This window comes from Phalacrocorax carbo, chromosome 10 (assembly GCF_963921805.1).
Source record: "Phalacrocorax carbo chromosome 10, bPhaCar2.1, whole genome shotgun sequence".
In the NCBI taxonomy this organism is placed as follows: Eukaryota; Metazoa; Chordata; class Aves; order Suliformes; family Phalacrocoracidae; genus Phalacrocorax; species Phalacrocorax carbo.
Genome location: NC_087522.1, coordinates 12483371 through 12496872, shown reverse-complemented (window position 1 = coordinate 12496872; position 13502 = coordinate 12483371). Strand labels below are relative to the sequence as shown.

Here is a 13502-nt window from a genome sequence, read left to right as displayed (position 1 = left end):
CAGATATATCATGAGCTGTATGTATGTCATAAGCTGTATGTATGTTATGTTCTTTGGAGAAGCCTAGTATACAGACTGAACAGATAAAAGCAATGGTTGTGCTAGGCATTGGCTAAGATATTCTGTCTCCCTCAGTTTATCACACTGTAGCTGGATAGTTATGAATGTACAAAAAGCTTAAAAACAAACAAGCAAGGAATTTATGGAATAGTTTTGCACATTCTCACCATTTCCTACAGCCTTCAAACAGGGACTGTCTTACTCCTTTAACTCTGCTAGGCATTTTGGAAGGAAAGATACTGGAAGCAAACTGGACAGTTTGTACTATCACTACAGAGAGTGGAAGGGAGGCAGCAATACCTACTGTTATACCTACCCTAGAAGTTCCTGAAACAAGAGATGCCCATCAGTGTGAATGAGCTGCCATCGTTTCTTTCCTAATGTTCTGTAAGTCATTCCCAACAGAGCCTTCACGCCAGCAACAATAAATCCTCTAGGAATTATTTTGAAGATGGACATCTCTGGTTTATAAGAAACTTTCTATACCACATCATTTACACAAAGAAATGAAGTAATGCATTATATTATACATTAAATTACATTATTATATATTATATATGTATATTATACATTAAATTATACAATAAATTAATGTATAACGTATATTATACATTAAATTGCAGGCTGTGGTAGTATTGTAACCCCTGCTGGAAAATCTGCGTTGTGCAATTCAGTTGCTAATCAGATCTTCAGTTTAATAAAATTGTTTCTATTTAATGTTTATCAAATTTGCAATTTGCTTCTGACAGTTTCTAACTGCTGTTAGTAAGGCCTTTCAGGACATTGGGGGACTGCACATTCAGTTCTTGATCTCATCCTACTTTCTGCTCCATCATACAATGGACTGCTTAAATAATTATTTTTAAATCATTCTGTGACTATTCAGCTGGAGTTCTATATCACAAGCTATAGGGAAACTGGACACCCTTTGAATACTGACGCAACACCAAGCACCCTATTTACTAGCAAAAACATCTATGGAAAGTGAATTTCAAAGCACTTGCAGCATGCTGACAATCTGTGTGTGATCATTTACACCACTGAAGTACCACCACAAGATTCTCAATTAAGCACTAGTGCCTAAACATAGAGATTGTGATTGAAAAATTGGAGAAATAGCTTGGAGCTATTTCAAGATTGCAGAAATTTTGAATATTACAAAGCAGTAATATGACATACTGAGAAGAGAAGGCATAAAAAAAATATAGCTGACTTTCTGCTAGAAATTAGGGAGGTGGATCCCCATAACTTTGGGCACTTCTCATGCTTATTTGGCCATGCTGCATTAACCATTCACATGTGAAAGCGGGAGATGTGCACCTGCTGAAGAGCTTGTAGCACCAAACTCCTGCAAAGCTTATGGCAGGGTAGCATTAATTTGAGAGGAATATCTCTTCTTGGCTTCTTGTGTGCACAGACCTTTACCTTAATAATATTTCAGCTTCAGTTAGGGAAACAGATAGGGAAAATCACAGTTAAGAGGTCAGTCAGCCAAAACCACATGGCACAAAAACACCTAGAAACTCTCTGGTTTGAATTTCCATCTGCTCTGCCTTACCACTGGCTGAAGGTACCAAAAAGAGAGGAGTCCTAGCTTAGAACCACCATCCATGTACACAGCACTCTCAGTTTGAAAATGCTGACTATGCAGCTCTGCTGTTTCCCCTCCCCTGCCTGTCAAGACAATTTTTGATAGACTAATGAACACTTGGCCAATCTTTCTTCCTTCTGTCCCTTTCCCCACCCACTCATACCGTATCTGCTTTCACAGTAACCAGAATAAGCAGAGACATTCTTATGCTCTCTTGTAATGAAAATAAAATTTTGGTCTATCCATCCAGCTATCACTAAACCATTTCCCTTAAGCATCTGTAGAGATTTCAGCAGCACAGTGCATTTCTACTGTATGCTGTTTATTTTTCATTTACCCTTGTGCCTTTACTTTGCCTGTAGCTGTCTGATCACAACCCAGATGGCATTAAATTCGTTGAGCATTCAGAAAGCTCTGGGATGACAAAAGCCTCATTTCCAGTGCAAGTTTAATGCACTCTGTAGTCTGAAGAAGAGCTGTGTGCATTTCCTTGCATTTTCTCCATAAAGGCTGCAGCCAAGAGGCTGAACTCAAAATCCAGAACATGACCAAGGAGGTTTGTTTTGCTGTCTCCAGCTTGGATTCTGTGCTTTAGAAATGAGCTATAACAGTACATAAATGGCATATACGTGCTCTGTTTGTGGTCAATACTTGCTTTCCTGGGAGGTGAATAGTATCTTGGGGGTGTTTTCTCTGTATGGCCCTATGGCTTACACAATATTGCCATATTGGCGCAAAATCTTTTGAAATGGACCAAAAATCACCATATCAAAACATGTCTCTACACTAATATTCACATGACAGCAACTATTAACCACTCCCCTTGCCATCATAGATGCACACAGAGACTACTGGACACATACCAGAGACATCCATGAATCACAGAATCATTTAGGTTGAAAAAGACCCTTAAGTCATCAAGTCCAAATGAAGAAGCTTAGATGCACTGTGGAATATGTAAACATCTCTCAGTCTAAACTCTCTCCTCCAGTCAAACCACAAACCCATCGAAACTCAGGTGGACAGAAAGCAGAAAGATTTTTTCCATACGTATGACACCCCCAGAAATTCTTGATTAGGCCCTCTTGTGGGGAGAAATGAACAAATCATAATTGGCACTAGTATTCTAGGAAGCACCAGTCTCTAACCTATCATGTTTCTTCACTAATCTATCATGTTTCTATATATGTATTTGTGTTTATATATATGTATATTTATAGATTTTAAATATATATATATGCTTATACATATCAACAGTGTAGCTGCCCCTCCATTTTGTTATGCTAACATAGCATGTACTTACGCTAACATAACAAGACCAAGGGGCAGCTACACAGTCAGAGCACAGACATCCCAGTTACATGTTAGTTCACTCCTGTTTCCAGTCCTAGGTCCCTTTATAAGAAACCCAGATGTGAAATAAAAGACAATTCTCTGTTTACTTGGCTCCAGATGTGTGGACACTAAAGATACGAGGACATCAAGTGGCTGACAGTCAGGGTTTACCTGGGGCATGGGTCTCAAAGCACAATATCACAGTGCAACTCAGGCCAAATACTCTCTAGTTCACTCTACAATGCAAAACCTTTGTCAACTCCATAGCTACAAGTGTAAGAAGTTGCTTTGTTTAAAAGAAAAAAAACCACCCAACAAAAAACCCACAGAATTTCTAAAATTATGTGCCCATAGATGGGCTTGGGTCTGTAGTTAAAGCTCTGCTAATTTGTAAGTATTAAGAACTTGCAGTTTCCACTACAGTTGCTTAGTTTTCACTATCTACTTAATAGACAAATGACACTTGATTGAGGCTTGGAGTGCTCATACTGCAAATATTAGTTTGGATTCCCTGGCCTCACTATCTCAAAATACCCTGGCAACACATTAATCCTTATATAAAAAAACCCAAGTGCTAAAATATGTAACAAAATATTTAACGTTTGTATCACATTTTAAAGACAAGTATAGAATCTATTAGTCAACAAGTACAATATTAAGTCAAGAAGTCCCTTAAAAAATGTGGAGCTCCAGCACTAAATATTACTATTGTAACCTCATTTTTATTCTGTCAAGATATCCAAGCCAAAACAGATCACAGGAATCCTTGTGACTTGAAGTATTAGTCATAGCTTTATTCAGGGCAATCACATCTTTGATCTCTCCATGTGAGATGACCACGCGGCGCAACTGTTTTTTCTGATAAGGGGGAGAGGGCTGTTATAATAGTAAATGATTGCTGCCTGAAATAACACAAAGGAAATAGGTCTATGATCTTTTATTCTCTGCTATTGGGCCAGAAACTGGTTTTCCCTTTGATGCTTCTTACCAATTGGGGGGTAACAGTTAAGGACTTATTTCAAGGTATGTTAGTACCTTAGAGTAAGGCATGTGTGTTGTTAAACTTACAGTAAGGCTTACCTCGCACATAATTCTAACACAGCAAGCACTAACTTTGTTCAGGTGGCAGCCTGAGATGTTTGCTTTCATGTGGGAAAATTAAGAATGATATTTGTAGGAAGCCTGACTGCCTTTAGACCACAAAAGATTAAGCAGCAGGAGGAATGAAGACGTGTTTGCATAATCTATTCACTGCTAATATCCTGCCATCAGGCAATACACTAGCAATAGTTCTTTGGAAAGATGAGGGTTCGTCAGGATTTAATGAGGATCAGTAACCGCAAATGGCACAGCAGTGCTATGGAAGTGAGAGTAATATTTTTGGAGATTATCTCAGTTACCACCTAAGGTTCAAAGAAGAGGCTTTCTTTTAATATGGAACTCTAGAAATTTGTACCAGAGCAACTACAAATTTTTGAACATGGGTATTTTCTACTCCAAAAGTTTCCCAAATGCTTCTGGCTGGGGAGAAAGAATGACTTCCCTAGAGCATCCTCTGTGGAAGTGCAACCAGTCTGTCCAGCACCTATTGTGCATTACTGTGAATGTGAGAGTGACTGGCAATCTCCACTCCTTACGAAATCCATGTCTGCACATGGATTTAGTGTTAATTGGCATGACTGGCAATTGAACCAAACCACTTTTTTTCTGCTGCTGGAGCATATGATATCAATTTCACAGGAGTGCACAGGAATCACAGATCACCAGCAATCATATTTAGACACTGTTTATTCAGGTATAAGTGAGGGCTGGGGTAAACTGAAACTAGAGGGAAATCTGATTAGTATTCTGGTGGCATTCCTTTGGGAACAGTAATCTCAGTAATCTAACACTGTCACAATTTCAGATTTGTTTTCGTCTGAGGACTAACACCTTTGGAAGCCATTTTAGTTTGCAATCTGATTTCCAAACAATATTTGTTAAGACAGAGAATATAACTAAGCAATTTCTAAGGATCAAGTAAATGAAAATAGGAGATTACACCCATTACTAAGTACTATGCAATTTAATTTGAATGGGGCAGAAAATCAAGTATCAAGAAATGATGTCTGAAAAAAAGCAAAGGCTTGTTTTTTGTTGAGTAACAAACTTCTGAAAGTCACAGTTTCCAGTGTTTTAATACTAACCTATCATGAGAAATGCTTTGCTTGATCAATGGGGTAAACCAGACACTAATCCAATTTGCTGTTCTTTTTGTTTATTACCTGGATCCAGCATGCTAAATTCCGCTCCCAGCTGCCCTACCATAATCCCAAGTACAGTCCAAGGAATCAAACTCTGTTAATACAGATCTGTACTGTTATTTAAAAAAAAATTGCCCACCACTGAAATGCAAAAGAAGGATGTTTTATTTCCTTTAAGAAAATTTCTCCAAGAGTGAGACAGAGTATAAGATTCCATTTCAAATTATGATCATATGAAGAGACTGCACAAACACGCTACTTGCTCCAGGAAAGCTTCAGTGAAATAGTATTGTGTCAGAAAAGACAGAATTCACAGGGAAGCATAAGTGAGCAGTTTTGTCCTTGTCCCCGACAATCTGTTGTCATCCAACATTTATGGAAATAAATGCCTTTAGCTACTGTTTCCATTATTAGACGATCTAAACACAGCTGGGATTTAGGTGTATGTAAGTACAACAGCCTACATAAAGATCAGCAGCAGCTATTCAGACTGATTTGTTACAAAATGTAGCTATTCACCTTGAGCTTTCAGTACTGATACATAACAACTCTTAAGTAACAATGGTCTATGGTTATAAAACTTCCCAGTTACAATTCTGCTTCTGAGACCATTTATAAATTGCTAGCAAGAGCTGGAATGAACTCAGATACTCTTTTGGAAGAATGCAAAATAGAAGGCGGCTCTCATTTAATTACATTCAGTGTGGCCATGTGAAACAGCAGTTACCTGGAAGTCATGCACAGAGTATAAATAATGTCATCACTTGTATGCATTATAAGAAAAAAAAAAAAAAAGAAAAGAAAAAAAGAGAGAAAAACCAAAGTCTGCTTCTGTTAGAACTAGTGTTAGGCCAGGCCTGTTCAAATCCACTACACCAACATGAAGGGGCAGAGCCCTGGAGGGGTAACAGGTACACAAATGCACAAGTACCCACTGAGCCCTGCCAGCTGCTGTCATGCAACGGCAGGGACTGCAGGGTCCCTGGGAGGCAGCAGTTCAGAGGCCAGAATCAATGTCGCCATCACTCAGGGCTAAGGCTGGTTAGGTACATCCTCCTTCAGCCAGAAGATACATGGATTAAACCAACATAGCTGTTGGTTTACCAACAACCCAATAATAAGTAGCAAGCCAATCTGAAGGAACTTGGAGCGTAACTCAAAATCCTAAAGCCTAAACTAAGCATGCAAGTGGTACAAATTTTCTCTTTTTAGAAAACCTAACTCAAAACAAACATAGGGATAATTTTACGTGTTCTTAGCTACATTAACTTAAATCAAGTGACTTTTTATTCCTTCTAGACATGACAGCTGCAGAATATAACTTTATTTTAGTATTTAGTTCCATCAGTCTGTCTATGCCTGGTCTCCATTAAGGAACCATAATTCAGGACAGATATCAGAGCTGAGCGAGATTTAGCATTTATCAGAGAGCTGTCAGTAGTTCATATCACAAGGGCTTAATCTGTCTCCTCAATTACTCCTGTGCCCCTAATGGTAAGTAGGAAAACATTGTTTATTCCAAAATCTTAATTATACAATTTCCAACTTGGTTTGACATAAGCAAAGTTAACATAAAAGTAATAATAGGAAATGCAGAAGAATTTCTCTAGATCTTTTCATAATTACATAAATTTTTTTTCCTCTGAGATTAGTCATGTAAGTGTATCTCCACAGAGAAAAGGTTCTGCAATCAAAATTCCCTCTTATGGGGAAAAAATTTCAATCTTGCTAAAATATTCCAATTACATATTATTCATCTTTCTTTGAACAGTAGACCAGTGAGTGCTGCACTATATTAAGCCATTCATGATTACAGATTGGTTTAAGATTGATAAGGAATAAACCCAGCTATCATTAGTCAGTGTAACAGGAATAAGACTACCAAATTTTCTTATTATAATACTGCGTCTTCTTCAAGTGAATGACACAGCGTCCATGTGCAATAACCCAATTTAATATTCAAGCCGGGGAAGACAAACTCAGCAGTAATATTAAGAGGTTTTTAGGCAAAAGACCTTAGAGAATAAGAGTGTTCAGCTGAACCCCTTGGAAGCCTTTAACATACAGTGAGTTCCTCACAGGATTTCCCTCAATCTGCCATAACTCAGTTTTGCTTCAGTGAGACCAAAAAAATCTGGAAGCTGATCTCCTTCACCTGAACAGTGAGAACAGGAGTCTAATTTCCATACTATAACACTGTTGGGGTTTTATTCCCTCATGCCTGCTGCCATCCCTCGTTCAGAGTTTATCACAGCTGCTGCAGCAGCCAGGAGCACTTCAGAGCTGCATGGTTCTCGCTGCTGTTGTGGAGGTGCTTCATGACGAGGAGAGTAAGTGGATAACTGAGCAATTTGAATCATACACAGTCACTTTGATTTCTATCCCTCCCCCATTGCATTAAGAAGGCACCACAGCCACAAAGCTTATCTTGATTACAAGAAGATATTTTTTCTTCTAAAACCATTCTTGATCCTTCTCCAGAAAAGCACTAGCAGCTGCCCTTTCCCAACAGCTTTAGAAGGCAAGATGAGAAAGCAGTAAATTATTTTCAGATGATCTATTTACCATGGACATTTAAAAGAGAAATGCAACACTGGTCTCAAGGCACTCACTTCATGCATCTATATTGAAGACCTTTATATAATCACAAAATGGCAGGGGTTGGAAGGGACCTCTGGAGATCATCTTGTCCATCCCCCCTGCGTGAGCAGGCACACCCAGGGCAGGGGGCACAGGAACGCGTCCTGGTGGGGTTTGAATGTCTCCAGGGAAGGAGACTCCACAGCCTCTCTGAGCTGCCTGTTCCACTGCTCTGGCACCCTCAAGTCATTATTATATCACTTGAACGATGGAATTAAAAGACATTCTTGACAAAAAGCTAGTAGAACTATAGAAATATGTTTGAAATTTGCACTTTATTTTACTGGTTTATCTTGGATTATGTATGAAATTCCAGAGGCCAGTGAATCATTATAGAGTGTTTTAATTAAAAACCTCTCCATTGACTGAATGCATGAAGCTCTATGTAACACAATATCCATATTGGTAGAGCCAATATAGTTTGACCTACCATCTCTGTATAGGGTAGATGGAATGACAAGCAAAAGGCACATTAGAACAACACAGCTCAATAAATATTGGATTCCAAGTCCAATCGACTTATCTTCTTGCACCAAGTAGTCTAACAAAACTGAAATTTAATTGGCATAAAAACAAATAAAATGATGCATTCTAAAGGAGACTATTTTACAATATATTGTATTTATATACATTTATATACACACAGCATAAATCCACTCCACTGAGGACTGAACTATTATCTTCATGACTATTTGGATGATATTTTTCCTCTAATAACCCTGGGTTTTCATTCCTGCAGGCAGGATTATAACAACAAAGAGCTGATCAATATAATGCATTTATTCCAATCCACTAGTCATTAAGGAATAAGAGTGTTTTGGAGCTCAGAATGATTTAGATTACTCACATCTTACACTTGGTCATAAAAGCATGTCTCCTTACGAATCAGCATTTCAGTTTCAAGACATTCTTAACATACAGAAGGAACATCAGGCACATGCTTATTGAAATTACTGATAAAGCAGTAGGAATACACCTTTCACATTTCATGCTTCTGTTACATCGGTGGATTGACAAGACAAAAACAGTAAACCTATGCTTTGTACTTTTCATCTCGAAGTTTGAAGATAAACATGCTAGTATATTTTTAATAGAGCACTTTGCACATTTCTAATTGCTATGTAAATAAACACACTGGTTTATTAACACCTCTCAATAACTCCAGGAAAGGGGAACACTGACAGACAACCTGATTTAAACCATGGATGGTCACATACAATTGTTTTAGGGACAGAATCAGAGAACCTATTCTGCCTAAGGGTTAGCCAACAGCCAAGTGCTGTGCCTCCAACAGAAAAAAACTGGGTTTGCTTGCCATTTGGCACACCTATAAGAGAGTCAAGTTAAAAAATCTCATGGATGCATCAAAAGTAAATTTTTTGACAGTTATTTGTGAACAAGCTCCATTTAGGTCATATGTTCTGGAAATATTTAATAAGAGAATAATTTGATTGGACAATGTGCAAACTAGTACCCATCCGAATGAAAAGTTACCTACTTTCACTTTTATTTCAGGCACCAAGGAAGGGTTACAATGTCCTAGCAACAACACACTATAAGCAACTACCTTTCTCTTGAGCTTGTTTGGAGGTTCTAGCAGGGTAGCGCAGCTACCATATACCCTTGGACCGATGAACAGTACGCCTCTATCGGGGAAGGTCATCCTCTTCGACCAAAGGTTGGTCTAGATGATCCCTGAGGTCCCTTCCAACCTGTGATTCTGTGATTCTCCCCCTGCTAATACAGTCTTGCATTTTTTTAGTCAAATTTAATGCTTTCAAAGGTCATGGCTTAGATCCCAGAAGCAAACTTTGTTGCCTCTGACTTTTTAATTCCTGAGGAAATCTACTGCTCTCCAAATCATCTCCCTTCTCTCTCACCAGTGTACTTAGTTATATATTAAACAGAAATATAGAAATAGTTATTTCTCCTAACTGTATGTTAGAGGACTGGCTGGCCATTACTGTGCTTCTAAGACTCAGACTCCCTGTGCAGTTCTTAACAGAGCAATGCCTGTTCAATCATAAGCTCCTTGTACATAAATAAGGAACTTTACTTCTTTTATCTCCTGTCCTATCTCCTCCTAATTATTTGTACCTACTTGTGCCTGATTACGTCAGTTAAAGTATGTTCATAAAGACTCAGCCATCTACTGATTAAGATTCATTCAAGACTGGTTGCCTTAGCAAACCCAGACACATTGTACTTTGAGGGCTTCTTAAGTGAAGCCAGATTCATCCTTGGCATTATTCCACTGGCTTTGCTAAAGCCACAATATGGGTTACAGCTCAGCTGAATTGAAAAGTGTATTACTAACAAGTGTTGAAGAAAACTGCCTGTAGTTAATACTGGCTTACAGAGACACGGTATGAAGGTTTGCATTATGAGGAAGTTCTGTATCTCCTGTTTGCTTGGTAAAAACAGACACTTTACAAGAGTCATAAGATTTTCTTCATCAGATAAACATGCAAATTATCTGTCTTGCCACTTTTATTTTTGCTTAACCATTACATAGATGCCACTGTAAAAATAGAGGAGTAAAGGTAACTCGTGTTAACTAAAACTCTTGAATTTCCAGAGTACTTGAGTTTAGCAACAGTTTTTCAAGTGGATTTAAATAGTATCTAATGTAGTTAATCCAGCCTCACATCTTATTGATAGTATTTTGCTTTTGTGGAATTTTGTGAACAGAATTAATTAAGACAACACAGCATTAGACCTCTCATTACCATACTTCAGTGTAGAAAATGTGTCCAGAGAAACTCTAAATACTTAGAAGACTCAGACCAGTAATAACACCCAGATACTCTGAGAACTACTGTATTTTTCTAGCCAAGACCTTCCCGCTCATAGTTTCATACTTCTATACATTTCTGCCTGTCCGATGATGGTGTAAACATTGCAAAGCAGCTGCTTTTCCAAGGGCAAATCAGCTCCACCTGAAGACTTTCCCTTTTTTGTATATAACTTTTGCTGTTTAATAAGGACAGAAAAATTGTTCCCTATAAAAAGTTTACATAGAGGAATGAAAAAAGCATATAAGCATTTTTGAAGGATACATTAAACAAAAGAGATACCTAGAGCAGTTTGGTGGAAAGAAAAAGTGTGTTTGCTTTTCTGTATTCATTTTTCATTCTCTTTTACACCAGAAAGCGTTGATCATGACAAACTGAATCTAGCTGGCTCAGCAAAAACAAATAAGGCATTAAGGGTTATCAAATCCAGAGGAAATTCCTCTGGCTTTAAAGAGAATATTATAGTTGTTGGTAGTGAATGCTTTTGTATTGGTCATTCATTCTTTTTTCTTAAAAGTAACTAATTTGGATACACATTAAATCAATCAGATTGATGGCTATTATTCAGCAGAAAATTACCAAGGCACTCCCACCCTTGTGGTGGACTGGCTGGCACTAGCCACTGAGAAGAAAGGTCCAGCTTAAATTGACTTACCTTCTGGGGGAAAAAAAGGTAATGGAAAGGAAAAGGAAGTGCTGGTAAACACATTTTCCTCAATGCTCCATATACACCACCTCTACTGCTTGGACATTCTAGCCCAGATGTTGCCTTTATTCCCTTCAGCAAGCACTGTTACACCCCCGCAGGAGAGTGCATAATATTTTATGCGCATTGATAAAAGAATGAAACCAATTAGTGAGGTCTAGAAGAATGTGTAGATTTTTACCTCTAACAACTCACCCCTTCTCTGGACTGACTTGCGCACATTGATTTTTTTTCTGTGCAATCAATTTCATTGGAAATTGCTTCTAGCAGTTATTTTGTTGTTATAGGCGCTTCCACACTTTCTCTGAGCTATACTGATGTGCACTTCATCCAACTGTTTATTCAGCTTCTCCTATTAAGCCTATGACATTGCAGTCACCTCGGTCCAAATGTTTTCATTTCTTCTACTTTCTATGGCCTCTTGCACACAAGCACTATAAAAACCTCCTATGCGCAGTGGTCTTATTGCATTCGGGACTTTTCTTTGTTCATTTACTGGGTTTTTCTTTACTTCTGTTTTTCCCTTAATACATTAGGGGTATAATTAAAACTGCTACTCCAGCCTCTTCATACTACCAACTTCCTTCAAAAAACACTTTCTACTCTGGTAGTTTTCAATCTATTCAGTCAAAAACTGCTTCAAAGATCCTTTCTGGTTCTCCTACCTGCATTGGATCTTCACAGAACCACAGAATCACAGCATGACAGAATCCCAGGTTGGAAGGGACCTCAGAGATCATCTAGTCCAACCTTTCTAGGAAGAGCAGAGTCTAGACAAGACGGCCCAGCACCCTGTCCAGACGACTCTTGAAGGTGTCCAACGTGGCCGAGTCAACCACTTCCCCGGGGAGATTATTCCAGTGGTGACTGTCCTCACTGTGAAAAATTCCCCTCTTGTGTCCAATCGGAATCTCCCCAAGAGCAACTTGTGTCCATTCCCCCTTGTCCTCTCCATCGGACTCCTTGTAAAAAGGGAGTCTCCGTCTCCTTTGTAGCTACCTCTTAAAGTACTGGTACATGGTGATGAGATCCCCTCTAAGCCGCCTTTTCTCAAGGCTGAACAAACCCAGCTCTCCCAGCCTATCCTCTCATGGCAGGCTTCCCAGTCCTCTGATCGTCTTGGTGGCCCTTCTCTGGGCCCCTTCCAGCCTGTCCACATCCTTTTTGTATAGAAGGGACCAGAACTGCACACAGCCTCCAGGTGCGGCCTGACAAGCGCTGAGTAGAGCAGGATGATGAATTCTTTATCTCTGCTGGTGATGCCCTTTTTGATACAACCCAGCATCCAGTTGGCCTTCTTGGCCGCAGCAGCACCCTGTTCACTCATGTTTAGATTTCTGTCCACCAGGACCCCCAGGTCCCCTTCCACAGAGCTGCTCTCCAGCCAGGTGGATCCCAGTTTGTGCTGCACTGCTGGTTTACATTTTCACTCTCCAAACGTTTTGTAATCTACCTCTACATTACTTTCAACTCATATTCTCAAATTATATGTTCCTACCTCTGATGTGCTGACTGTTCATATTCAGTTGTTCAGCAAGCTTCACTGTTCACCTCTGCAGCCCGGTGTTTTCCTTTCTTTGTTCATCATGAAGAGGAAGGATTCATACAAAATTCTGCAATAGAATATCGTCACATATTTACTTAGAATTCTAATGTGTGTCTTTAAAAAACAGCCAATCGATCTATAGAGTTGCTGCTGTTGCATTAAGATCACTGCCTATTATGTCGATCGTTCTTTCCTGGTCATCCTCTCCTGTCTCCTGCCTTCAAGAAGAAGCTGGGGGCAGCCAGGAGTTTGTCTTTACAGCACCCAGGATTCATGCCTGAACCATTTGAAGCCACCAGAAAACCATTAAATCACAAGCACTGGTACCATTGGTTGGTGAGTGTGTACCAGCTGGGCACAGTCATATACTCCTTCTCCCCAAAACAAAGACTTGTTCATTTTCAGAAACACTTTCCTGATACACATTATTTGTTTTTAAAAATAATCTTTTTTTCATTCTAAACAAAATTTGCCTTTTTAATTAAAAACCCAGTACTTTTGCTCAACATCTTTGCAGAAACAATTCAACCAGTTCCAGCACACCTATATGTAATTAAAGGCTTAAGTACATAATATAGAGATAATT

General features: G+C 38.9%; 1 protein-coding gene across 1 annotated transcript in view; it reads right to left on the bottom strand.

The window, feature by feature from the left end:
* Positions 1–12965, bottom strand: part of LITAF (lipopolysaccharide induced TNF factor) — a 65073-nt gene extending 52108 nt beyond the window's left edge. Inside the window, exon 1 of the mRNA XM_064461927.1 lies at positions 12869–12965. Within this exon, the coding sequence (XP_064317997.1) occupies positions 12869–12890 (22 nt within the window). The 5' untranslated portion in view covers positions 12891–12965. The remainder of the gene's footprint in view (positions 1–12868) is intronic.
* Between the last annotated feature and the right edge of the window lie 537 nt (positions 12966–13502).